Source organism: Chanos chanos, chromosome 13 (assembly GCF_902362185.1).
Source record: "Chanos chanos chromosome 13, fChaCha1.1, whole genome shotgun sequence".
In the NCBI taxonomy this organism is placed as follows: Eukaryota; Metazoa; Chordata; class Actinopteri; order Gonorynchiformes; family Chanidae; genus Chanos; species Chanos chanos.
In genome coordinates this window covers 14606152-14629800 of record NC_044507.1, presented here as the reverse complement: position 1 = coordinate 14629800, position 23649 = coordinate 14606152, and the positions used below count along the sequence as shown (strand labels likewise).

The window sequence follows — 23649 nt, the reverse complement described above, 5'->3', positions numbered from 1 at the left end:
TATTAGTAATGGTAATTTTATAAACAGACAAAACATGTTACAGATATTGCAGATAAGCTGAGCTGAGATCTCTTATTGTCAGACATCTGTTTTAATGTTTTTTACCTCAGTATGACCCTGAGAGCCAAACACCATTTTCTGTTCGCTAATGAATGATTTCTGATTGGTCAAGACATTTCAGTTAGCATTGAAATTCACACTGGCATGTTGATCCCCTGGAGCTTGTGATTTGTTCCTTTCTCGTTCTTGGACTGGACTTTGTCTTGATGTGGATCAGTACTCTGAATTTGTTCCTCAAGGACTGGAGTGTTGCTGACCACATTATGAACAGGAGTGGGTTCCACAGAAATCTGATGTGTAATCTGTTTTGTTTGAGATATATCTATTTCCATTTTGTCTTGTTTGGTTTTCTCGAGAGACAGACAGGTTTCATCCATATTTACTGAGCTGTTAGGTGGTGTCTTAGTGTTGGGGGGTGTGTTAGGTGTTGGGGGGGGGGGGGGCGTCCGTGATTAGCCCCTCCTCTCCGTGCAGACTCTAAATCAAAATATGATCTATTGTTGGACAAAGGATTGTTCTTACCGCGGAGAAGACAGCTGGCCGAATCAATCCGGAGTTCACAAATGGTTAGTATCATGAACATCTCTGCACAAATTTGTCCAAAACTGATGCATTCGAGTTAACTCTGATAAGTCACTCTGTCTGTGTTCTTAACACAATGCTGCCAATTGCGGAAGCTAACGTTAGAGCTGGGTTGTCGAGGTTAGCACACTGCACACACAGTAACTGCTAGTCACGACTGACTGCTTGTGCAAGTGGATGACGTTAGATAACGCATTTTCTTTATATTAGTGCAGTCTGTGTGTTTTTTCTTTGTTGTTGTTGTTGTTGTTGTTGTTTGTTTGTTTGTTCATTTTGCTTTATCCTCAGGCTGCCCGCTTGAGGATCTCCATAAGTGGACCGTGTCTTGAGACCCTCCCATATGATAGGGCATTGGAATATTTTTTTCAGAAAGCTCCATAAAATAATATGTTTGAACAAAGGGTGCAAACTTTGCAACAAGTAGGCTGTGGAGCAGTCACTTAAAGTGTTAACTTAAAGCACTTAGTCACTTTTTTCAGTTACTTCACACAAAGTGTATATATTTAACAATTAATGTAAGAAAGTGTGGATGTGCGTGCACCCCCCCCAACCCCCACTACCCTGATCAGCTACCAACCCCAAATAGAATCTAATTCTGTGGGAAACACTGACCTGTCTCAGCGAGATGTCCATCACAGATAAGCATTCATGTCCATCTGTCTTCTCTTTTTCGTATTTCTTTTCCATCTTCTGAGAGAATAAATATCAAGACATAAGAATGTAATTAAAACCTGGAGGAACAGTAAATCCTTGTTAAAAACATATCACCAACGGTGAATTTAAGTAACTGGAGAGTGAAACACCTTTTTCTTTGGGTTGGAGTTCCCATCATTTGGCCTTTTTAGAGATGTACTTGATGACTGGCACTCCATGAGTACAGTAGCAGTACTATCGGTATCCTCACCCTGTGCAGTGGGCTCTTGAGATTTTTCTGCTGATTTAAACAGAAGTCAAAGCAATAACAAATGTTATTCTCATCTCCATTCAGACTACTCCATTCAAACTAATTCAAAAGCATTAAGTGATGAAAACACCTGATGCTTTACACTGTACCTAGTTAATGTGAGAGCTTTGTAGATAGCGTTTGTCATATCAAATGTTTAGCAAACATTTATGTGACATATCTTTGGATTATTAGCTACTGAAATCTAAAATCAAAACAGAACTGCACATATACATTTATCCTAGGGCAACCACAACAAAAATTACAACTTTAATTGGGTTCCTTGTAGGGCTGCTCAATTATGGCAAAAATCATAATCGCGGTTATTTTGGAAGGCAAAACCATAACAGAAAAAAAAAAATTGGATTAATCGCCCAACCCTTGTTGAGTCTAGTGTTTTTAAGGGGCAACTACACTTACCAACCACACTGGCTGATGCCTGTGCAGGCAACTTGCCTCTACAGTATCTGCAAGACTCTGCAGTTTTCTCCAGAACAACATGATCACACTTCTGGCACCTCATCCTCAAGGATTTCCTGTAATAGTTACATGATCAAAAGAACAGCTTTTATAATCACGCTCATCTGACAGCGCACATAAACGCCCAGCTCTTACTCATTTCACTTTCGTTTCAGTGAGGTGAGTTTCTTTTTCCTCTCAGTCACATCTGAGTTTCAGTCTGGTAAATCAGCTCATCAGAAACAGAGACTTCATTAATTCTGACACTTTTCCTGCCAGGGTCATCAAACTACTTATGATGCCAGCCTTACTTGACATCGCTCTTGAGTGGCGACTGAAGGTGTGTCTCTTGTTGTTCGATGAACAGCGCGGGGCGCAGGTACAGGGAGAACAGTTCTTTTTCCTTCACAGCTCGTCAGCTGAAGATTCTCGGTGCTCCGTCGGCCGTGAAGGAGTCTTAATTACAGTTCGTCGACGTTTAAGGAAGAAAAAGGGATCCGGTCGCCTTCTCCCTCTTCGAGACTGCGTGGGCTACTGTATAATTAACCGGTTTGCAGTGAAAGTCGCAACTGTGCGAGAGGAAGTACATTAAAAGTTTTGCCAGAGATTCGATACAAACAGCTCGCTTCGTCGTTGGTTGTTTCTCTTCCTGCAGGGTGACGGTCCCTGTCTATGCAGGTGGGATCGACTGCCAGAGAGAGAGAATTTCGATTTCGCCGCGCTTTTAAGGGCGAAATTACGTCACCACATACAGTTACAGTGAAAAATAAGGAAAGGGAGGTGGAGATTACTCGCTACGGACAGGGCAGCCTTACATTCATTGCCATTGTATTATACTTGCATCATAAATACTGTGCAAATTTTCAATATCATTTTCAACAGCAATTAATTTTCAGAAAGATGTGCATCAAAGCATGTCAATAAATGTAATAACTGAACTAAGTGCTGTTTTAATGTAACCTAATGTCCTAGGGAAGCTACAGTAATTTGTCATTTGACATTGCAGTCATTTAAACGTAAATATACAGTATATAGTATAGTAGTATGTAATATAGTATACAGCAGCAAAATCTCTACTACTGTCGTGTGGGGAAAGATGAGGTATAAGTAATTCCTAAGCTGAGACAGAACATTTTGGCCCTTCTTTAGCTGTATAAGCAAAGTGCTTCTGAAGCTGAAATATGTACAGCTGAAAAAGGAATTTCATCAGTTACAGTCAGCTAAAATATCATGACCACATATATATTATCTTCTCTGCATTTCATGTTATAAATTTGAATATATTTCACACTTAACATATTTTGCAATGTTTCAAAATATATTTCAAAACAAATATATGTGAACAACAATGCAAATATATTGCAGTGTATTTACATCATATACCACATATATTTTTGAGACTTTAAATTTATATTTCAATACATTTGTTTTCTTCATGTGGGGCATAGGAACAGCTATTAAGCTACATTAAGACCTGGAGATACTGTAAAGCTCAGATTTTTTTTATGGTTTTGGAGATGAAAATGGAGAGTTTAACAATATCAGGTGTTTGTTATTCTTGTTTTGTCAAAGTGAATTTCAAATTAAACTGTGAGAAACCTTATATACACTTCTCAATACGTCCTCGTAGTAACGTTATGTTAAGTGTGCGTGTGGGAGGGGGAAACAATCGCACTCAAGTTCGGACCAGCAAAGTGGACCAAGTGTGAAAACAGCCTAAGTCACATGTCACATTGGCAGTAGAATAACTGAAATATCACAGGGTATGTGAGGAGCACAATGAGAAATAATCAAAAACAGTAAGTACCCCTTCCATGGCACTGTAAATTGAAAAAACTTAAGAGGTTCTTTCACTTACACCCCCCCCCAGGGTAGCCTGTGGAGTGTACAATACGCTTCTTATGGGGATCTTTATTTTCTTTTCACTGAGGTTTGAGTGATGTCAGCTGTTGCACAGTAAAAACTGGACATGGATAAATTAACCACTACGTGACAAAACAGGTGGACAAATGCATGAACAAATATAGGGGCAAACACAGCAGTGTCTTTCTTCCTCTCTCTATCTTAAAAACACAGCACGACAATGCACTCCTGATTGTCCAGGGCTCTTTGCTAGTTTGCAATGCACAGCCCTTAACATGAACTCAAAATACAGTGAAGCTGCAATGTAAACTTTTAAATAATTATTCTCATGTTTCACAGAATTGTCGACAGTACCCCATTCAACCCAGTTCTGCTGAAAGCTGCAGTTTCGTCCTGTCTGTTTTGTTATGATGCATTGTGATAAAGCGTTTCTTTTTCATAACAACTTCTGCATGGCATGCATTAATACTCATTGGGGTAGATTCTGTTCAAGCTTCTCTTGTCCCCATTGCAGGATAAAGTTCACCAGTAGGCCTGAACTCCACAGTAACACAGTGCTCCTTACATTGATCCAGAAGCATGCGCACCAGCTGATGAAGATCAGGCAGACTGTGACATTTGTGATGAGGACAGAAAGATGTCAGCTGTGAAGACCTGTGTTGCTTGCCTGGCCAGTTTTTGCAGCATACACCAGAAACCACACACTGACAGCCTAGCTCTGACTGGGCACATGCTGTGCTCTCCTGTGAAAGACAGGGAGAAACTGCTCTGCAAACAACACAGGAAGCTTCTGGAGTTTTTCTGCAAGACTCACAGAATTGCCATCTGTAGCCAGTGCTTGGTAAAACACCATAAATGCTCCACATTCACAATAGAGGAGTTGAGAGATGGTGAGATATTAACTTCACCGCAACGCCCCAATTTCCTGAAACAAAATAAAGATAGGCTAATCCAGTGGAAATAGTCATCTGTCACCATCAGAGATGAAATCCAGTAGTGAAATCATGTGCAGTTAAAAATTGTTAGTAAAATTTGTTTAATGTAATTAGGGAATTAGCATCTCTTCCTTACTGTTCTTCTTTATGCACAGTGTTTTAAGAGTTATATCATTACATTCCAGGTTGAACGTGACATGAAACTTGAGGAAATTGAAAGAAGGGAGAAAACATCTTTTATATGGTCTACAGAAAAGATGGAATTGTGGTAAGATCTGTATGGCAAAGATTATTAATGCCAACAGAATTTTTAAACATTTTATTGCTTTTAAGCTTTTTCAATATTTTCAGTAGTATGAATAATAAAGTTTTGAAAATCCTTATATACGTCAGATCAAAGGGTGGGGCTTTCTCTGCGTGTCAATATGCAGCAAAATCACCCTGTGGTTCACAAGCACAACTATTGAGGAGCCATGCAATACAAAGCATTTTAAAACTGGTATATAATTTTGTGTTAATCATTTTCATGGCTAAATATGCTCATTACTAGTCTATGAGTAAACAACAACAGAGTTTTACAGTGCTATAATGACAAACTGTTAACATAATGCTTGATATATGTCTCTATTAAATTTCTCATCACTGAAGAAAAATTCCAGTGCGAGAAGTCTCCAAGGATGTGTTGAATCATAATATGATATGATTCTTCACACATTTACGGGAGCTAAAAATATATTTGTAGTCACAACCAAAGGACTCAGACAGTGGTTAGTGCTGACAATGATTAGGAATGATCAAAGAAGTGAACATTCATATTAAATGGAAATGCATATAAAAGAGAGGAAGGATACCGTCTCATCTTTGAAAAGGCTTCTTTGTTGGGCTAAATATTTTTGCAATAACAATATTAAATGAAGCAATAAAACATACAAAGAGCAAAAACACACAAAAAGATTTTTGTTTGCTTTGAATTCTGTCACATTAATCATGTATCCCTACTATCTACAAAAAGATAAGGGGTTTTAGCTAGTCACAAACTCCAGGACACGGAGAGAGGAAAAAAAAGAGAGGGCTTTTATTTTGCCATTATAACATACAACAGAAATTGAAATCGGGCATGCTAGGTCAATTAATAACCTTAATGGTCTTCAAAGCATCAGAACCATGACTGCCTTCTGAACTTTAATCATAGGGGAAAAAAGTTAATAAGGAGTGAATATGTTGTCTTGAAACTAACAAGTCCCACCCTAATCTTGTTCACTTAGGTTAGTTAGCTTGGATTCATCCCTTGGTCTCCAACAATGCACTCAATTTATTGAGAGTAATTAATGAAGTGTCAAATTAAGTCCGGGGCTTGGTCCACATAAAGGTTGACAGGCAGAAAACACACAAGTCCTTCTACTGTTCACTTAATGGAACTGTCTTATTTTATGTGATTATCTAGTGCATGGCCTTTCACTCTGCTTCAATTACAGTGGATTTTTTACCTCATCCAAGTTTGAGATTCTGTAGGAGGTTAGTCAATCAATTTCTCACCCTTTGCAATCATACCTCCACAAAAAGCAGGTTCCAACATCACTGAATATTTGTTTTATTGAACACAATTTATGGTTTCTTTACTGAGATGCAAACCATCCACTGATTTACAAACTGCAAAAACTTGGTCCTTCATGGCTGAAAAAATGGGAAAAGAGATAAAAGTGCAAGAGTATTCACACTGGAATATTCAGCTAAGGCAAAGGATCAGAACTACAGTGGTAAGCTTCATAAATGCTCATTTCAAAACATAATTATAACGCTGTAGAGAGATAAATATGAACAGGTTTAGATTCATTCCTCATGATACATAATAACAACATCAAGGCACAATGAATGTCTAAATACTGTGATGAGATTGATATTTAATCTAAAGCTAGGAATCTGAATTTCTTGATACAACTGAGTCCCTGAGACCACACTTGATCATATGCTTAAAACTATATACTATATCTCACTCACTAACTGAATAACCACTAGGTAGGATTATTGATTCAAAAATTGTAAACAAATGTTAAATCTTCACCTACTAAGAAAAAAAAAAACTTTAACTCACTAAAAATTGAGAAAATAAAGACTGGACAAGAACATTTGTTTGCTCTGCCCAGGTTAAAAGGTGCATTGGAATTGCTGTGGAAGTCACAGTTCACTTTTTTTTTTTTTTTGATTAGTTCTCCCATTCTGATATCAAAGCAGTATAACATATATCAAAACCAAGCAGAATATTGCATGTCATTGCTCCTCAATGGCATTTTGAACAAAAAGGCACCGCTTTCACATGGCTCTGTAAAACAACACGGATTTTGTTTTTTAAACATTTGTACCAGATTAACACTCTAAAATATTGGCTGCAGCAGCTTCATATGCCTGCGTGGAGGCATGGTAAAAATGATCACTAAGGAAGCGCTTGACATCAAATTTATCTTTGATTTCTCTCCTGTTTCAGGACCACCATGAACTTCCACGCCTCAATGTACTGAGAGAGGAGAATTTCCTCAGGGAAGTGCTCTTCAACATCAGGTGGGACGTCTAAGTCTTTGCGCTCCATGTACGACATCACTGTGTCCCTCAAGCTGGTGTGAAATGGGGACAAAGGCAGAGCAAATGTTTAAATTAATGACTGAATTAATGGTTGATGAATTGATTTAATGCCTAGACCAGAAGTAATCTTCCAGTGAATTAACAGAGTAAACACATGACAGCAAAAGGCAGTGGGTATAGAATTGGACTGTCCTCTCACCTCCAGTCTGGCTTAAAGGTGTCGGTGGCATGTGGGTTCTTCAGAACCAGCAGTAGAAATTCGTGCATCTCCAATATGAAGGTGTCAGCGCTGGCTTTAGTGAAGAAGCCAGTGAGGTGTTTCCTCTCCTCTTCTCTGAGAACCTGCTTGTACTCCTGAGATATCCCCACAAACGGATCCTGAAGGAGAGACAGCCAGGGTCAGAGTCAGTATACCTGACCTATGTCTAATGCATGTCTAATGCATTGTTTTCAGTGTTAGACAGTGTAAGGCAATGTACATAAATGATGAAACTTGATATGAACCAAATATTACTGAATGTTGATATGCTTCACATGGTTTTGTTCACATTTCAGGCCTTAGCGCTCAATTTGAAGTTGTACCTGAGATCATATTAACTCATATTAATTGCTGAAAGTGAACCCCATTTAATATCTGAGAAAGCCAACCTTCATCCTGAAATGATGTATGCGCTTGTACAGGTGGCGTTTGAAAAAAATCAATAACAGAGGATGGCACATCTGTGAGGACAGCTGCACCGAGTCTATGTGCTCATTTTTAAGATGATCTCAAGTGAAGTGCCGTTGCATGATTGTCATCTTATGCTATCGAAGGTGAAAAGGAGAAAAAGAGCCAGTTTGTAGTTTCAGAACTCTGCACAGCTATCTCAGACACCTCTGTGAGGAGATGCCTATGGATGCAGGACAGCAGCCCAGTCTCACTAATGAAGTGATATCTCTTACATGGACAGTTGCACAAATGTCACCCGGGCCACATTAAGCACTGAACAACATTGATTTGATGATCCATGTTGAATGGCTTGGTATCAAACTTGAAAATGTGGTCCTGTCAGACTTAAAGTGATATGTCGGGGGGCTGATTTTGCTGTTTTAAATAAATGTGTGTCATACATTTGGGGAAAAAGAAACAGAAATGGGTAATTTCAGCTAATGTATTGTGAACACCGTCTACAATGCTCAGATGTTGCCGTGTTGGGTTGAGTGTCTTACCCTCTTCAACCGTAGCATGGTTTCTGATTTGAGGCAGCTGAGTAGCTGCCACAGAGACACACAGTGTTTCAGACAGCTTCTGCCCAAGGCCTAAAACCAAAACAAGAATGCACTCTTCATCCTGGATATTCATCATCATTTCCTGCATCCCCCACAAATCATTAACTTTCAATAAAAACACAGAGTTAAAATATATAGCATTACGAAATAGCCTAATTGTTTTTTCCCCCTCCAAGACCAGTTTTAGCGCTATGATATGAATAGAATATGAAGAAAAGAGAAATGAATGGGATCTCTGTTGAGGCAGGTGTAGGGCTCTGACTGCTGTGTAAACTTCCATAGAAAGGAGGACGGCAGCCGCAGATAAAGTCAGAGAGACGTGTGTGAGTGTGTGTAAGTGTAAGTGTGTATTCGTGTGACCTTGAAGACATGTGGGGCCTTCTGGTCATCCATCTGCAGCACGTCTTCCAGGTATCTGCCCAGCTGCATGTTAGCTTCTCCTCCTGTCATGGCCAGGAAGCCTAGGGCCAGCTCCACTGTGGACAAGGCTTCACACACATCACTATAGGACTGTAGCTCCCCAGCCAAGGCAGACTGACTTAGAGGAGGCAGAGACTCCTGCAGACAGAGGCTCAGGTTAACAAGTTAAAATACCAACGGTTCATGCACAAGACATAATAATGACCAAATGTGAGATTATCAGCACATACTCACATGGGCACTGAAGCATGGTTACTATCATTTTTATGTTTAACAACAAAGTGTTACACAAAAATATTTATACTATACAGATTGGATTAATTAGAATCGCAATTAACAGAAGCATCAAAGAAGCATACAGACATCTGATTTGCTGTTAGAAACCACGACGTACACCACTTACTTGTTCAATCTTAGATTTCAGATCGTTGAAAAGATTTTCGTAATTCCGGTCATGTCTGTTCACCAGAGTTGGAATTCCCTAAAAAGAAAAAACGACTGTCAGTATCTTTGGTCATAAGTTCTATTCCATGTACTTGTCTTTTATGGGATGTGTCTCTTGTTCTCCTGAAGTCTGCTGTCCCTCACATTGAGCGTGATGCGGGGCTTGCCCTGCAGGAAACGGGTCAGAACCTGCTGCTGGATCTTGGGCAGGTCATACTCAATCATGGTTTCATGGCCACGCTCCATACTGTATTGGCAGTTAGACAGAACCAGGGGAAGCAGATCTCTCTCCACCTCATACCTGATCACGTGCAGATCTGTCAAGTCTGCTGGGCTGACTGTGTAGCTAGGTGTGTAAATGAGACAGAGTAATTAAATTGTTGGCTGACATGATGATTTGACCTTATAAATCATACATGAGACCTTACTTTTATCATGTAGGTAGTCCCTTTATACCAAAATACTGTAGTTTCTAGTTTTCCTTTAAGACATCCGTCATACAAAGCACTCTGGCTTAACTTTTACAGGAGAATCAACTGAGATCAAACCACTGATCTCTAATACTAACTCCTTAAAAAACAGTCAAGCACTGAGATATGTCACAACAAAACTTAGCACAAAAAAGAAGTAAAAATGTGTGTCCTTGTACTTTGTCTCTTCTCCAGTGTGCCTGTCCATGGTGTAGACCAGGTCATTGTGCAGAGAGATGAGGTAGCTGACCAAAGCTGTGGAGCAGAGGCCTAATCCCTGACGACGAGGCAGCAGGACCTGGATATCACTGCTGAGATCCAGATCCTTACAAAACTGTCCTGGGAGCTTTATTTCACCTGTGTCAGGACACCAGCAGTTAGAAATGATAAGTGTTTAATGTTTAACACATTAGCGACTACTTGATATTCATGTAAAAACAACCAGAATTAAACAAGAAATGAAAATTAAGGAATTCATACCCAAGGGCTTGTAATTAAAATTAGTATTAAGCCATTTCAGTAATGAGAGAAATTTACACGATCAAATATGAAAGTTTACCATTAGTGGCCAGGGACACTCTGAGCTGATTCCAAGTCAACAGGAAAATCTTGATTCGTTTCTCATACCAAGCTGTCAGTGAATCTGCATGAAAGTAAAAAATTATTACTAAACACGTTACAAACCACATCATTTCAAGTTCTGTTTGTTCGGTCATAGACAGTAGTAGCAATACCTGCTTTATGACCCTGGATGAATTCTGCAATGGTGCTGAATGTTAAGTCTGTCATGTTCTGGAACTTCTTCACCAGATCTCTCTGAAGAGCAAGTATATCAGGGAGGAACTTCACCAACCGCAGCTCAGGTTCCTGGAGGGAAAATTAACGGAAATCAATCGGTCAAGCAATCAATCAACTAGACTCGGAAAGCTCAGAAAGAGCTGCCATGCTTCAGTTGGCTCAGAGCCAAGTGATAGCCTCGCTAAAGCTTCCAAAATCTCTTAATACCTTCTGCAAGAACCTCCAGAGCACGGGCATGGTGTCCTTTCCATCACTCTGCTCCACAATGTGTGCCAAGCTGACCAAAGAGACCTTCTCCCGACAGCTCCACACAGTGGAACTGTGGATCAGTGATTGTTGTGGCAGAGAACGCAAGAAGAACGAAGGTTCCCCAAACGTGAGCTTCATGATGGGGTTGGAGGAGACACGCTCATCCTCCCTGACAAAAGTATTAACCTCCCTGAGTCTCCGCTCCAGATTCTGAGGAAGAGACCGAGAGAAAAGGAGACAGAGAGAGAGAGAGAGAGAGAGAGAGAGAGAGAGAGAGAGGGATTGAGGAGAGGTTATTAACAAAAGAGAAATATGTTGACTACTCTTTAGCCCCAGTGATACTACTGTTTTTGTACTACCTTCGATGAGGACTAACATGGGATTACTGTGGATACCTTGAGCAGAGGGGAGACAATGTCAATATTAACAGCATTTTCCCATCCATTTCGGCTGTCTTTGGTTGAGAGGAAATTGTCATAAGGTACTGGCCCTGTTGGGAGAAGCATATGAGGGGAAGGAAAATGAATATGTGTCAGCCATGCTACATTCTTAGAAAACACTATCCTAAAGAAGATCAAAGCTGCATATTTGGCACCATTCAATAAAAGTGACTAACTCTGAATGACATGAATTCTTTTGAACAGTTTGTGCTAATCTGAGCATACTGTACATCTCAGCAAAGTAACAAATACTTTTGCTGCCATCTAGTGTAGTCAGATCACATAGCAAGCTTTACTCTCAAGGCTAGAGGATTTGAAATAGATTTTGTAAACTTTAAATACTAAGACTTTGTATCAAGACCCTGTTAGAGGAACATTAAATCGAACTCGTATGTCCTAAAGGAGAGAGCCCTTACACTGGCTGGGCTGGTACGGCTCTAGCAGGCTGGAAACAGTCAAGTGAGCGGTGCAGACAGTATCATCAGCTCCCTTCCCTAAAGCTCTGCTCAACTGCTCCATGTCCTTCAGCAAATGGGCCATTAAAAATTTACCAGGATCCTGGACAGCTGATTTGATGATTTGGATAATATCCTAGAAAAGCCAGAGAAGGACACACTTTCACATAAGGAAAATAGCTTGTTAATAATAAAGTATCCATGCTCCCTTGGTTTAAACTAAATAAATTAAAATTATTAAGAGGGCATTATTCTGGCTCTTAATTAACAAAAGAAGTGCTTGATCTCCTAAATGTCCATCCATTTCTAGAGATTTTTTAGTTGTATTGTGTTAACTACGTTAATCAGACTTGATGAAATGATGGATTTAACACAGGTGAATACACAAGTGAAAACTGTCTGTGTTCAAATAAAATACCTGGCGGTGATTAGAGGTTCCCAGCAGCATGGCCATGTGAGTAAGCAGTCGTAGTAGGGAAAAGGGGGCAGGAGAAAAGTTCTTTGTGTCTTGCATGTCTGGATTGTCCCTGCGACTGGGGTCTCCCAGTATGTGTCCTGACTGAGTACGGTCACCCCTGCAGAAGGACACAAAACAACTGATTCTCAGATTCTCACATGACCCACTCAGTCAGGTTCAATGTCAGTTATGTCAGTGCACCTTATGGAAAGAATATACCTTTAAATGAAACAAATGAAAAGACACAAAACTTTTAAATAAGTAACTGATTATTACTAACTGTAACTGAACAGCAGTGAAGCCTTGGAGAGGCCTGTGGTCCTGTCCTCCTATCTGTGCATTGCAGTCTGGACAGCGACTCACTTGCATGGGCTGACCACACTGAGGGATGTGCATAAACAGGAACAGAGAGAGAGAGCGAGAAAGAGAGAGAGAGAGAGAAAGCAAGAGAGCACAGATAGTTACATTTCCTCTGGTATGTAAATAAACAGTTAGACAGCTAAACTAGAAGCTGAATAACAACTTAGGATTGTGTGCAATATACATACCTCACCCACAGTGCACGGATGGCCATTCGGACAGTCTGTCAAAAGAGAGAAAACCCATGAGTACAAGTATACTCTTAAACAAGAGCAGCACTAAATCTGAATTGATGACAAACTGAAACGGGCATCACTTACGGTACCACTGCAACTGTCCCAATGCCTGTTGTGCTATGGCAAGCATGTCATCTGGCATGGTGGGTATGAAGGATCTCTGCATAAAAATGGGAGCCACATTAGCCACAATGGAAAAACATTACATACAGTTGCTGCTTGATAACATTTGCAAGAGATTATACCTGCATGTTGGCTGGGGACATGGCAAGCTGCTGAAGGGGTACCAGGACTCCCTGGTTCCCAGAAAGGAGAACTGCAGCAAGGTGAACTGTCAGCTCCACAATCACATGTTCACCACCAGATGCATCAGGTTGTAAATGCAAAGGACCCAGCCGGTTAAACACCAGTGCTTGGGCAAAGGCTTTCATCTCTGGGCTAGCAAGGACTTTGGAACTCTTGATGAACTCTTCCAGTTTCTGGCATTGCTGAGTGAGGACCAAAAGTGAAACATTATGTTTGACAAGCATCGAGACCAGGACCTGGGTGAATGAATGGGTAGTGTCATGTCTGCTTACCTCAGGCTTAGGATGGTTATTTGGACTGACTGCCCTGTAAAGAGACGTGACTTCTCTGAACAGGGCCAGCATCAGATAGACTGGTTTCTTTAGTGGTAGACACGTACAGCTCTGTAAAGACAGTCACAGCAAAATAGGTAAATGAACTGCACGTAATGTATGAGGAACAACTCATAACCTGACATGTCAAGAATAACACATTATGTCCATAGAAAACAACTAATGTGATCGACACACTTACCTACTTGTCAAAAAGAATATGTAAATGTGTTATGAGCATGCGAATACACACATACCGCACAAGCCTCTTCAATTTTCTCCATTTTGCCCTCCAGCATTGCTTTGGCCACAGCATCTCTGATAGTTTTGTAGTGCTCCCCATTGACTAGGAATTGGTCAATCTGGCTGCCATCTTGCCTCTAAATGGAGAAAAAAAATACACAAAGCAGATTTTGTGCTTTTGAGTTTGTGTCACTTTAGATAATGGCTTGGCCATATAATGTATTGGAATTCAGAATGTTGCTTTCTTAAGATGGTTGTCATCAAAATAAAACCCACATCCTGAAGAACTTCCTCTGGAAACATCCATCTGAAATCTGCTTTGTCTAGAAGCTTCTGAACAAATTCAATGCCCCATGTACTGCAGATCTTCCTGATGAGGTAGACTCTGTACCAGTCATTCCCACTCCGTTGACACAGATGTACCACACTGTTCAAAAACTCTGGGACTGCAGGCATAGTTTGCTCCTGTGTACCTACAACGCATTAAACAAAATTAGGTATGCACATGCACAGATCAATCTTGACCAGCATACAACCGTTTTTTGTTTGTTTGTTTTTTTAAAAAATTAACAGTTTATCGATTTAAATGTTATATTAGCACCCAGTTTCATTGCTACTGAAATAAGAATAAAAAAAGTCCAAATACAAACAAAAGAGAAAAACAGCATCACAGATAACATTTTATTCTTTGAACAGTCACCTGTGACCAGCAGGTCTGCAGCCATGTCCAGACACAGACGGACTCTTGCTACTTGTTGCAGGTGTTCTACAGTGGCTATCTGAGCAGACACCACACCTGACTGTAGGAAGTGCAGCAGAAAAGCTGTTTCATCCTGCAGACGGTTCTGCTGCTCTCCCTGGGAGTGCCACTGAGTCATCTCGTACATGGAGTCCTGAAAACGCAAGACATTCAAACAGTGTACAACATCCTCACTAATCAGGATAATAATTGACAAAGATGTCTCTGTTAAGAACCAATGTTTAACATAATACCAAAATTTAGACCACTTTCATGGGCTAAAAATACATAGCCATGTGTTTGTAGTTGATTCAGTTTAGGAGAAAACAAAAAATAAAAGATTTCGAGTGTATATTGTACACAGACCTCCAAGCAGTTTATGTACAGAGAATAGAGTTCAGTTTTGTCCTTTTCCTCAACAATCTTGCTCTGTTCAACTGCTGTCAGGTGGTGTTGTAAGTAACCTTTGACATCATCAAAGCTAAAAGGGCAAGAGAGTGTACAATAGGGACATCTTCAGACAACTGGACATTTACAATGTCAAACATTTACAGGATGAGAAAGGCAGATACAAAATGATATTCCAACCATTCTCTCTTACCTGTATTTAAGCAGGAGTTTAAGCACTACAGAGCGTACAACAGGATTTTTGTCCACAGAGTCATCAAATGGAGAAAGGGCTTTTGTTAAGAAACGGCGATCACGGCCTAACGGAGAGAAAGCAGAGTTAACACAGGTAGGGACAGAGTCAAGGTAACATAGAGATAAACTAATGAAAGTTTGTGCTTCAGCAGAGCCACTCCAGTCACTGGACAAGAAAAGGGATCAATCTGTACCCTTGATAGCAGGGAGTGAACCTGGCTCCACCATGAGGAAGGACAGCAGGTGCAGGATGATGGCTTTAGAGGGTGGAGAGTTGTCCTTAAAGCACATCGTAGAGACCAGGTTGATGAAGAAGGCATTGCACTGTTTCCTGAATTGTGAATTCTTACTGATGAGGATTCTACAAGACAAAAGAAACATAACAAACAATGAGTCTTTTATTTAAAACTCAATACTAATTTACAACCAAAGACTTCAGCAATGTCTATTTAGAAAAGCTGTTAGCCTACCGAGTTTTCTCCGAAGGCATGAGGTCAAAGTCATCAGGGACTGGTTGCATGCAGAGAGGACAGTACATCTGACCTGCAATCAGCCACTTTTTGATACAGGCCAGACAGTAGATGTGGTCACAGGGTAAGCTGAGAGGTTCCTGAGGCTCCCCCATACACACAGGACATGGTTGGTGACCAAATCTAAAGGGGCACAGGAAGATGAAAATGCTCTTTCATTACTTTAACTGATCTGTCAATCTCCCTGATATAAATGGTACTGACTTCAGAACTGTAAAAGAGATCACATATTACAAACCGAAAAATACGCTCATTTGCTCCATCTTTGCAAGCCTTCAGTATGTTGATCACCGCCTCAAACGGCTGCTTCATCTTTAGGTCCGAGTTCTTCTCCAGAACCTTTGACAGATGCAAAAGAACCATAAGCACACTGGTTGCCAGTAGCAAACACAGAGTCAGGCAAAGAGAGAAGGAATGAAAGTACTGACTTGGCCCAAGCCTCTGGTGTGTTCAAGAACTAGTGGCTTGAGATTCCTCTCAACATCCTCTATCCCCAGCAGCATGTGCTCCACAAACAGAGAGAGGGAGTAGATGCGGCTCCAGCCTTGCCTACACAAATGCAAAAGCAAAGTGAATAAATCTCTCTTGAACTTTATCAGGTCACAGAAAGAACTTAACACATACGCGTTATGGCATTAGTTTCCTTGAATTAGTCACTAGTTCTTAGTTATGAGTCATGGCATAGCTTCGTTTTAATGCTTGATATTAATGTCAATCATTAAGTCTATTTATGTACATCATAGAGCAAATTTCTTTTCAACTCACTGGACACGGGAAACCATTGCTTTGCTCCTCTCTCCATAGTGCTGGACACTTTCTTCAGAGCAAATCAGCTCAATTGGCACTTGGAGTTTCTTCACTTTCCGAAGCCAAGCGAGGCACTGAGCGTCTGTATCTAGAGCCTGAGGCTCCAAATACTCCACACAGGCCACAGCAGCATACACATCCAAAACCTGAGCACATTCAGAGATCGACAAATCTTGAAAAATAACTATACGCAGTACAGGTTCACAGAAACATACCTGCATGTATGTCTCCACACAACAGTCAACAAAGTAAACAACTGTCATAATCAACAGGGGCCAAGTTAGTTTTTAAACTTCTAGTGCATTTTCCATCGCTGATTGATTAAGGATACGTGTTTGAACTAACAACTGACCTTTCCTTTAGGGGTAAAATTCAAGACAATACTCACCAGTTCTACACCTTGTCTGGCATAGGTGTTTCCAAGGAGCACTTGAGCAATCTGTGGCTCTATGGTGATCATTCTGGAGAGGTTCTGCAGGCGATTCTTGTACTCATGGTAGGCAAGATGGATGCAGGGCAGTGAGATGATGTCATTCTCCATGGCTTCCTCCCTCACTCTCATCTCATTAACACAGCAATTCAAAGCTCCACATAGCAGCTATGGAAGCAATAACACAACCGCATTCATAAATATATACATACACAGAAAGACTGCATTAGGTAAAGATATGCAAGCTGAATGGGAGTGATTTTGGAGACATTTAAATAACTTTATCTCCACTAACAGCTGTTAGTGCAAATAGTAAATATCTATCTAAATACAAATTATATGTTAAATTATATGTTAAGCAACACATGGTATCCTAGATGTCGTATAACAAAATATCTAAATGGACAATGTTTAAGCACAGTGCTTGGAGGCTTACCTGTAGCTCAACTTCTGACATCACATTCATGGTCATGGAGACGAAATCCTGAAGGTACCTTTGAAAAAACTCAGCCTGCATTTCCTCATCAGCCTTGATGTATCTCCCCAGCGCAGTCCGCCAAAAGAAATCCTCAAACTGCCTCTGGGAGTGACCTATGGGGTAGTGGAATTACTACAAATGCTTCCAAACAGTAACAAAGCATAATTCTTATTTCACAAAGCATAAATATTAATTACTATGGTAATTCCAACAGAGACTTTGGATCTACAAAAAAAGCGATAGAAAAAGACACTGACCTTCACGCTGTAGAGCATGAACCCACAGCTCTTCCAGGTGATCTTTGATTCGCCAGCTGAAGGGCATGATGCAGCCCATGTTTCTCTCAGCTGCAATGTAGTTCTGGACCAGGATAGTCTTTGACTCTGAACTGTAAGAAACATTTTTTTTTAGAGAGAGTGGGGAATGTGCCAGTGGCATTAATTTAGGTGACATTCAAAACGGTTCTCAAAACCACTCACTTTTGCTCAAGTCTTGAGTATGAAATATTCAAAAAATTTTCATTCTTAAAGATTTCAAGCCACAGTTTCTTCACAGACTCCCCACAGTTTGCATCCAGCAAAAGGTCCAAATTACAGTCTCTGTCAATAACTGAGACCAACTGAGCCAAAAATGGAACAACCACAGCTTGCACTCTCTTCCACAAGGTGTGTCTAGAAATGCAATGCAAAATGCAGTTTAGTAAAAAAGAGATAATTAAAACATCATCGAGGAATACCACATTAAAAGATCAACTAACTACAACAAAACATTATGAGTATATACTGATTTGATGTAATGACGCCACCAATCTCTGTAATTACAAAAGGCGAAATGGTATCTGTTTAAAGCAAAATCTATTTGAAAAAATGTAATAAGTTTAATGAGATTGTTGGACTGTTGACACACCTAAAGGTTCCCCCCTCTTGGAGGGCATCAAGGTTGGATGCCTCTTTGAAAACCCAATTCTTAGCTGAGACACTGTTTTTATCATGCTCCAGCAACAGAGAATGAAGACGCTTCTTCACAGTTCTCAGAAATGAAGCTGTTGGAATTCATAAATAATAGATAAGTATACATGTAGTACATTTAATTGTTTCAACGATAAATATTTCAACAGATATATCATACTGTTCTATAAACAGAATAAGTGTTCAAACCGTTCAGTTCTTCATTGTCATTAAGCAGCATCAGCAGAATCTCTACTCTCCTGGCACTGCGAGCTCCAGCTTCATTTTGATCTCTGAGCATGCTGACTGCATTCTGAACGCAGCTACGGACCAGTGCTGTGGTATCCACTGCGTTCTCTCTGCCCTAAAAACCATGACCAAAAAGAAAAAAATAACTAAACGTGTTCTAGGGCAAAAGCTATATTCAAGTTCAAACAAAGACAATAGTCTGAGGTGGATGAGAGTTTTTCAACAAATACCAAAGCAAGGGACAAACATAAGGAATGTACACTCAAAGTGCTGCCCTCTTGCTCCATTTCATGTGTTTCTGTGTCTTCATACATGCTTTCCACTTCCATAGCTGCAACACAAACATGTGTTAGATTGCCGGTAAAAACAGGCCAGTTTGTTAATTATGAGTTATGTATCAGTCTGGGCTGTTCACCATCAGGCTCATTTCCGTTTTCCTCAAAGAGCTCGCTGATGGTCAGACTTCGCAAGGCTTTTATGTCTGAGACAATATCCTTTGATCGTCTGAGGTCGTCAATGTGGACCGATTTCCACTGACCTGAGCAAATATCACAAATCCATCAGTTTTATGATTTAAATTTCTGAAAGTACATTCCAACGTATGCTCACTTATACAAGAACCTTCTATACTCTCACCTCCATGAAATCCAACATAAGATGTACCACCTTCCATTCTCGGCAACTTTGTTATGAAGTAGACAAACACTTTGTCATCCATTTGCCTGGATTTGTTGATTTCATTAATTGCTGAATACCTGAGAACAGATTTGTGGAAATGAATGCATCAGCCTCACAGAACAAGAAGTAAGCTGAGAGGAACTGAGTATGGACATCAGTCAAGACTCACTTTGCTGATGCAATTAGATTTGAGCTCTGTGAGGCTTCATCAAAATCAGTTTGAACCAGGAGGATCGTGTCTCCACTTGTATGATCCAAAAAGTTTCTGGACAAAGAATATTTTAGTTAAAAGGACAATAACCTTTGGTGATGTTCAACCACAGAGGACACAAAACTTAACACATACCTGATTTTCTTAAGGAAAGAATACTCTGTGTCAAACTGCTCCAATGAGATGAGCTCAACATTTGGAACAATTTCCTGAAGCTGCACAATGTCTGCTGCTGTCAAAAGTCGAGAGAAGGTCGTCACCTGCAGGGATTCAAAGACAACAGATATCGAAAAAAAAAGATATTTAAAATTCAGAAGAGTTACTGCACTGATGAACAAGCTACAAAGTACATTATACACCAAAGTCCGGTAAAGAAAGTCCAATAAAATGACTAAAAATCCACAAGATAATCAAATATTTTACCTCAGTGAAATGGGCATGGCAGCACTGCTCCTGCTGTGTAGAACAGAGAATAAAGTCTGCCAAGGAGCTATGCTTCTGCTCTTCAAAGTAGACCTTTGCCAGCTCTTCACTCTCTACTCTGGAAAGAGCTGTTGAGTCCAATCGCACGACTGCATCTGGAGTTGCACAATTAAGAAGGATGAGTTTGGCCTCATCCAGCAGTCGTCTGTGGGAATCAGAGTGGTCCATCCCTCCTTTCTGTCTCTCTGTTACTTGAAGGACCACAGATGCACAGGTATCAGAATGATAGCCAATGAAAACATCAGGTGGCAGGTACTTATGTGCCTGTGGAGCAACTGAATGCTGGGTATTAAGACAGATAAACTGCTCTACCCATTTTTCCAGCTCTTTGACATACTCTTTTTGTTCCTTTTTCAACACAGTATTGATGTCCAGGTAATGTTTCTCTAACCTATTGATCAGCGGAATGGGAAACTGCTTGTAGACAATGTCCTTCTCCTCAATGACAATGAGTCTGAAGTCTTTATGCACTCTGCATTTGACCCTATGGGTCCCCAGCCCCAGATCCACATATTTCTGACCCCCAAGGCAGACATAGTATTGGTTGAGTGCATCATATAAACTTTCGTACAAGTTTTGCAAGTTCAGGAGCACAATGGTCTGACCAGTCTCCATGCAAATCTTTACTCGGTTGATGTTGCGGCAAATCTGAGTGTATTCCTGGTCTTTTGGGAAACTTGAACCAAAGATGATCTCAGGTTGGTGCTGATCAGAGAAGAATGTCTGCTGCAGTATCTGTAAGGCAGCGTAGTTTTTGGTCAGAACAAGCAGATACCGACAGTCCTCATCTTGACCGATGGCACTGATGTTCTGCCTCACAAGCTCGATAGCACTGATGCTTTCCAGGTTTGGTTTGATTTGAAGCCTGACGATGAAAACCGTAACAGTATTCACATTATCTTTGCCACTGAAGTTCCTCAATACAGCTTCTACAATCTGCTCTGCATTAGGCCTCTGTCGGGAAGCTCTAGCAATGGCAAACACCATCTTGATCAAGCTATAGTAGTCACGTAAGCCAAAAAATCCTTTCCCCTGTCTCTTGCAGATATTAAGGTAAGCCCGGGCAAAGGGCTGAAAGAAATCCCTGACTTTGTCAAGGATCATTTTATCGGAGGAACATATGCCTTTTGCGCTCTCAATCAATTCTGTCTCATCAGGGTCACCACGTGACACAAAGATTCCTCTGTTCATTTTTGCTGGGTCCAGTGCCCAATTGGAGATGCCAATGAATCCGACCTTTTTGTGAGGTTGCGGCTGATCATCTATGCAGCCTTCTTCAAGTAAAGGATGCAAAGTTTTCAGTGGCATTTTGGGGGAATCCTCAGCCAAGCCAATCTCATCAAGGACCACAACTGAGATGTATTCATTCAGGTTTTTGCCCTCCTGGAAACGTGCGCATTGCTTGAACGTGTTGATAATACCCTCTGGTGTAGAATGAGGACTGCACTGAAATGACACCAGATGAATCTGCTTCAGCTTTCGAAAAAGATCTGAATGGGCTGCTGGGCCCTGCATGGCATCTGCAACCAGAGTTTTAGAGAGTGACTTTGAGCTTCCAGGTTTTCCAACTAAGAAGAGGGGGATTCGCAACTCAATACAAATCACCATCATAAACACATTTTCTTTCAAAGCATTATTTCGAGCAATAGTGTCTCCAAGTGGGACACCACTCAAAAGGAGGTCCTGCATGAGTGAAATTTCCTGCATCAGTTTCCCATGGTTATATGCTTCTGGAAGGTATCTACTGATTTTTTTCCTGTACTTGTCTTTGTCTTCCAAGCAAGCATGGTAGCACACTCCAATAGCCATCACAAGGGACCAAAGTACCGGGTTTCTTGGAGTGGAAAATCTCTGATCCCTCTCAAACATGTTTAGTTCTGAAAGCAGCATTGAGTGATTTTTGTAGAACCACACAAAGACTTGCATGCAGCGTTCAACATCCCTCAGACTTACAAAGCTACACTCATCCTTTCTTGTCCTCATGTACTTTTGTGAAGCTGACAGAACATCTGTAATGATTCTGATATAGTGTTCCTGAATTAAATGGTTTTCAACCACCCTCTGGACAATCTGCTGTATGTACATTTTCTCAGTTTGGTCATTGAGTTGCCCAAAGTCCCACACTAGTGGAATCATGCTGGGGGGCAAAGCCTGCACTCTGTACACAAGCTGACGAAGAGGAATGGATCCAAGCTTTTCATCTGTATCCTCTGCTCGTACTCGGTATCCCAAACCCGCAGATTCCAGCCTCTTTATCATCGTATCTGTGTGTTTCCTGTAGGGGTTACACGCAGCAATTATTTGCAAGCCAGTATGTGGCATCAAGCGTTCTCCCTCAACACTGTTGTCACACAGAACTTCTTTAATGCTGCTAATGGCTTCAGTTGTGTTTGCTTCATCAAAGAAAAGGACAGAATCAAAGCCATAATCCTGCTTATTCATGTATGCTATGGTTTCTGCCTCTCTTACTTTGGTGTAAATCATATCTGAGCTTGTCCCTCCATGAACCTTGACAAGTTTCATGTTCTCAGTGGCAACTCCACACCTTCGTAGCTCACAAAGGAATTTGATGAGTCTTGTCTTTCCACAGCCAGTCTCCCCCATAATTATGACAGGAATGCCACACCTGAACCTCATGTGAATTGCAAGCATTTTCAGTATGTTGTCTGTGGTGAGCTCATATGTTTCATCCGGATCAAGCGGCCACTGAATTCCCAAAACATTGCATATTCGCTCAATTTTTTCCCCTCTTGGGAGCTGATCAAAATCAATATTGAAAGGGGCTCTTTGCAGCTTAAGACCCTCATACAGTTGTGTGGTCATGATGTTCTTTCTGATAACTCTTCTTGTTGATGGATCAATAGCATCAACCCCATTCTGGTCATTAGGCTGAAGGTGAAACCCTATAAAAGTCATGGACATGTGGTCTTCATTAAAGAAGATGTAGGGGTGTGGTTCTGATTCCCATCTTTTTCTGATACGGAATGGAGCCAGATCTTCCTCATTAACTCCACTGAGGTCCATCTGCTGCCTCCCTGGGCTCTCATCTGAGATGCTCAGGGATGGTGTTGCAAAATCTTTTGCCATGAGTATCATGAAATCCACCACAAAGTTTTTGAATCCCTGTAGAGTATCTCCTATAAAAGAAACATCACAGAAAACTGACGTCTCACAGTCACGAAGCTGTAGATTCAGGAACCATGCAAAGTTCCTTAGCTCAGCCCAAGAGGGGTCTGTCATACCACAGTACACAAAGAGCATCTGCAGACATTCTACATGAGTACCCTCAACTCCACTGAATGTGAAGCTGTCCAAACTACTTCCATTGTGGAATCTTATAAGGTACTGAAATGGGCGTTGATAAGCTTCACTTCTGAACTCTTGGTCATCCATGAGTGGGTCTTCCATGTCAGCTAAGGATGGGTCCTCGCGAATTCTCATCTCCAACTCAAGGACTTCTTTTGGAGAGCGACAAAAGATGCTTGGAAACACATCCAAAAAGGATGAGCAGACATCTGTATTCTGTTGTAAGGAAAGAAAAAAAGTATATCACATGTTATATCAGCAAGCTGATGTGT

At 40.8% G+C, this 23649-nt stretch overlaps 2 protein-coding genes across 2 annotated transcripts in view; both read right to left on the bottom strand.

Moving 5' to 3' along the window:
* LOC115826015 (E3 ubiquitin-protein ligase rnf213-alpha-like) overlaps positions 1 to 1514 on the bottom strand; it is a 29305-nt gene extending 27791 nt beyond the window's left edge. Inside the window, exons 1-2 of the mRNA XM_030789700.1 lie at positions 1446 to 1514; positions 1255 to 1332 (exon numbers count right to left, since the gene is read on the bottom strand). Coding sequence (XP_030645560.1) covers positions 1255 to 1332; positions 1446 to 1514 — 147 coding nt within the window. The remainder of the gene's footprint in view (positions 1 to 1254; positions 1333 to 1445) is intronic.
* A 5545-nt stretch (positions 1515 to 7059) lies between these two features.
* Positions 7060 to 23649, bottom strand: part of LOC115826014 (E3 ubiquitin-protein ligase rnf213-alpha-like) — a 31287-nt gene continuing 14697 nt past the window's right edge. Inside the window, exons 28-67 of the mRNA XM_030789699.1 lie at positions 20012 to 23593; positions 19724 to 19848; positions 19547 to 19642; positions 19336 to 19454; positions 19115 to 19237; positions 18960 to 19030; positions 18661 to 18814; positions 18410 to 18545; positions 17983 to 18174; positions 17761 to 17891; positions 17462 to 17616; positions 16984 to 17193; positions 16554 to 16741; positions 16217 to 16337; positions 16027 to 16127; positions 15729 to 15911; positions 15453 to 15619; positions 15218 to 15323; positions 14983 to 15097; positions 14572 to 14770; positions 14154 to 14350; positions 13892 to 14014; positions 13596 to 13706; positions 13263 to 13505; positions 13102 to 13177; positions 12970 to 13004; positions 12702 to 12802; positions 12383 to 12539; positions 11926 to 12100; positions 11465 to 11559; positions 11028 to 11279; positions 10757 to 10889; positions 10582 to 10665; positions 10202 to 10379; positions 9697 to 9898; positions 9512 to 9589; positions 9049 to 9246; positions 8629 to 8718; positions 7619 to 7797; positions 7060 to 7451 (exon numbers count right to left, since the gene is read on the bottom strand). Of these exons, the coding sequence (XP_030645559.1) occupies positions 7298 to 7451; positions 7619 to 7797; positions 8629 to 8718; positions 9049 to 9246; positions 9512 to 9589; positions 9697 to 9898; positions 10202 to 10379; positions 10582 to 10665; positions 10757 to 10889; positions 11028 to 11279; positions 11465 to 11559; positions 11926 to 12100; positions 12383 to 12539; positions 12702 to 12802; positions 12970 to 13004; positions 13102 to 13177; positions 13263 to 13505; positions 13596 to 13706; positions 13892 to 14014; positions 14154 to 14350; positions 14572 to 14770; positions 14983 to 15097; positions 15218 to 15323; positions 15453 to 15619; positions 15729 to 15911; positions 16027 to 16127; positions 16217 to 16337; positions 16554 to 16741; positions 16984 to 17193; positions 17462 to 17616; positions 17761 to 17891; positions 17983 to 18174; positions 18410 to 18545; positions 18661 to 18814; positions 18960 to 19030; positions 19115 to 19237; positions 19336 to 19454; positions 19547 to 19642; positions 19724 to 19848; positions 20012 to 23593 (9135 nt within the window). The 3' untranslated portion in view covers positions 7060 to 7297. The remainder of the gene's footprint in view (positions 7452 to 7618; positions 7798 to 8628; positions 8719 to 9048; positions 9247 to 9511; positions 9590 to 9696; positions 9899 to 10201; positions 10380 to 10581; positions 10666 to 10756; positions 10890 to 11027; positions 11280 to 11464; positions 11560 to 11925; positions 12101 to 12382; positions 12540 to 12701; positions 12803 to 12969; positions 13005 to 13101; positions 13178 to 13262; positions 13506 to 13595; positions 13707 to 13891; positions 14015 to 14153; positions 14351 to 14571; positions 14771 to 14982; positions 15098 to 15217; positions 15324 to 15452; positions 15620 to 15728; positions 15912 to 16026; positions 16128 to 16216; positions 16338 to 16553; positions 16742 to 16983; positions 17194 to 17461; positions 17617 to 17760; positions 17892 to 17982; positions 18175 to 18409; positions 18546 to 18660; positions 18815 to 18959; positions 19031 to 19114; positions 19238 to 19335; positions 19455 to 19546; positions 19643 to 19723; positions 19849 to 20011; positions 23594 to 23649) is intronic.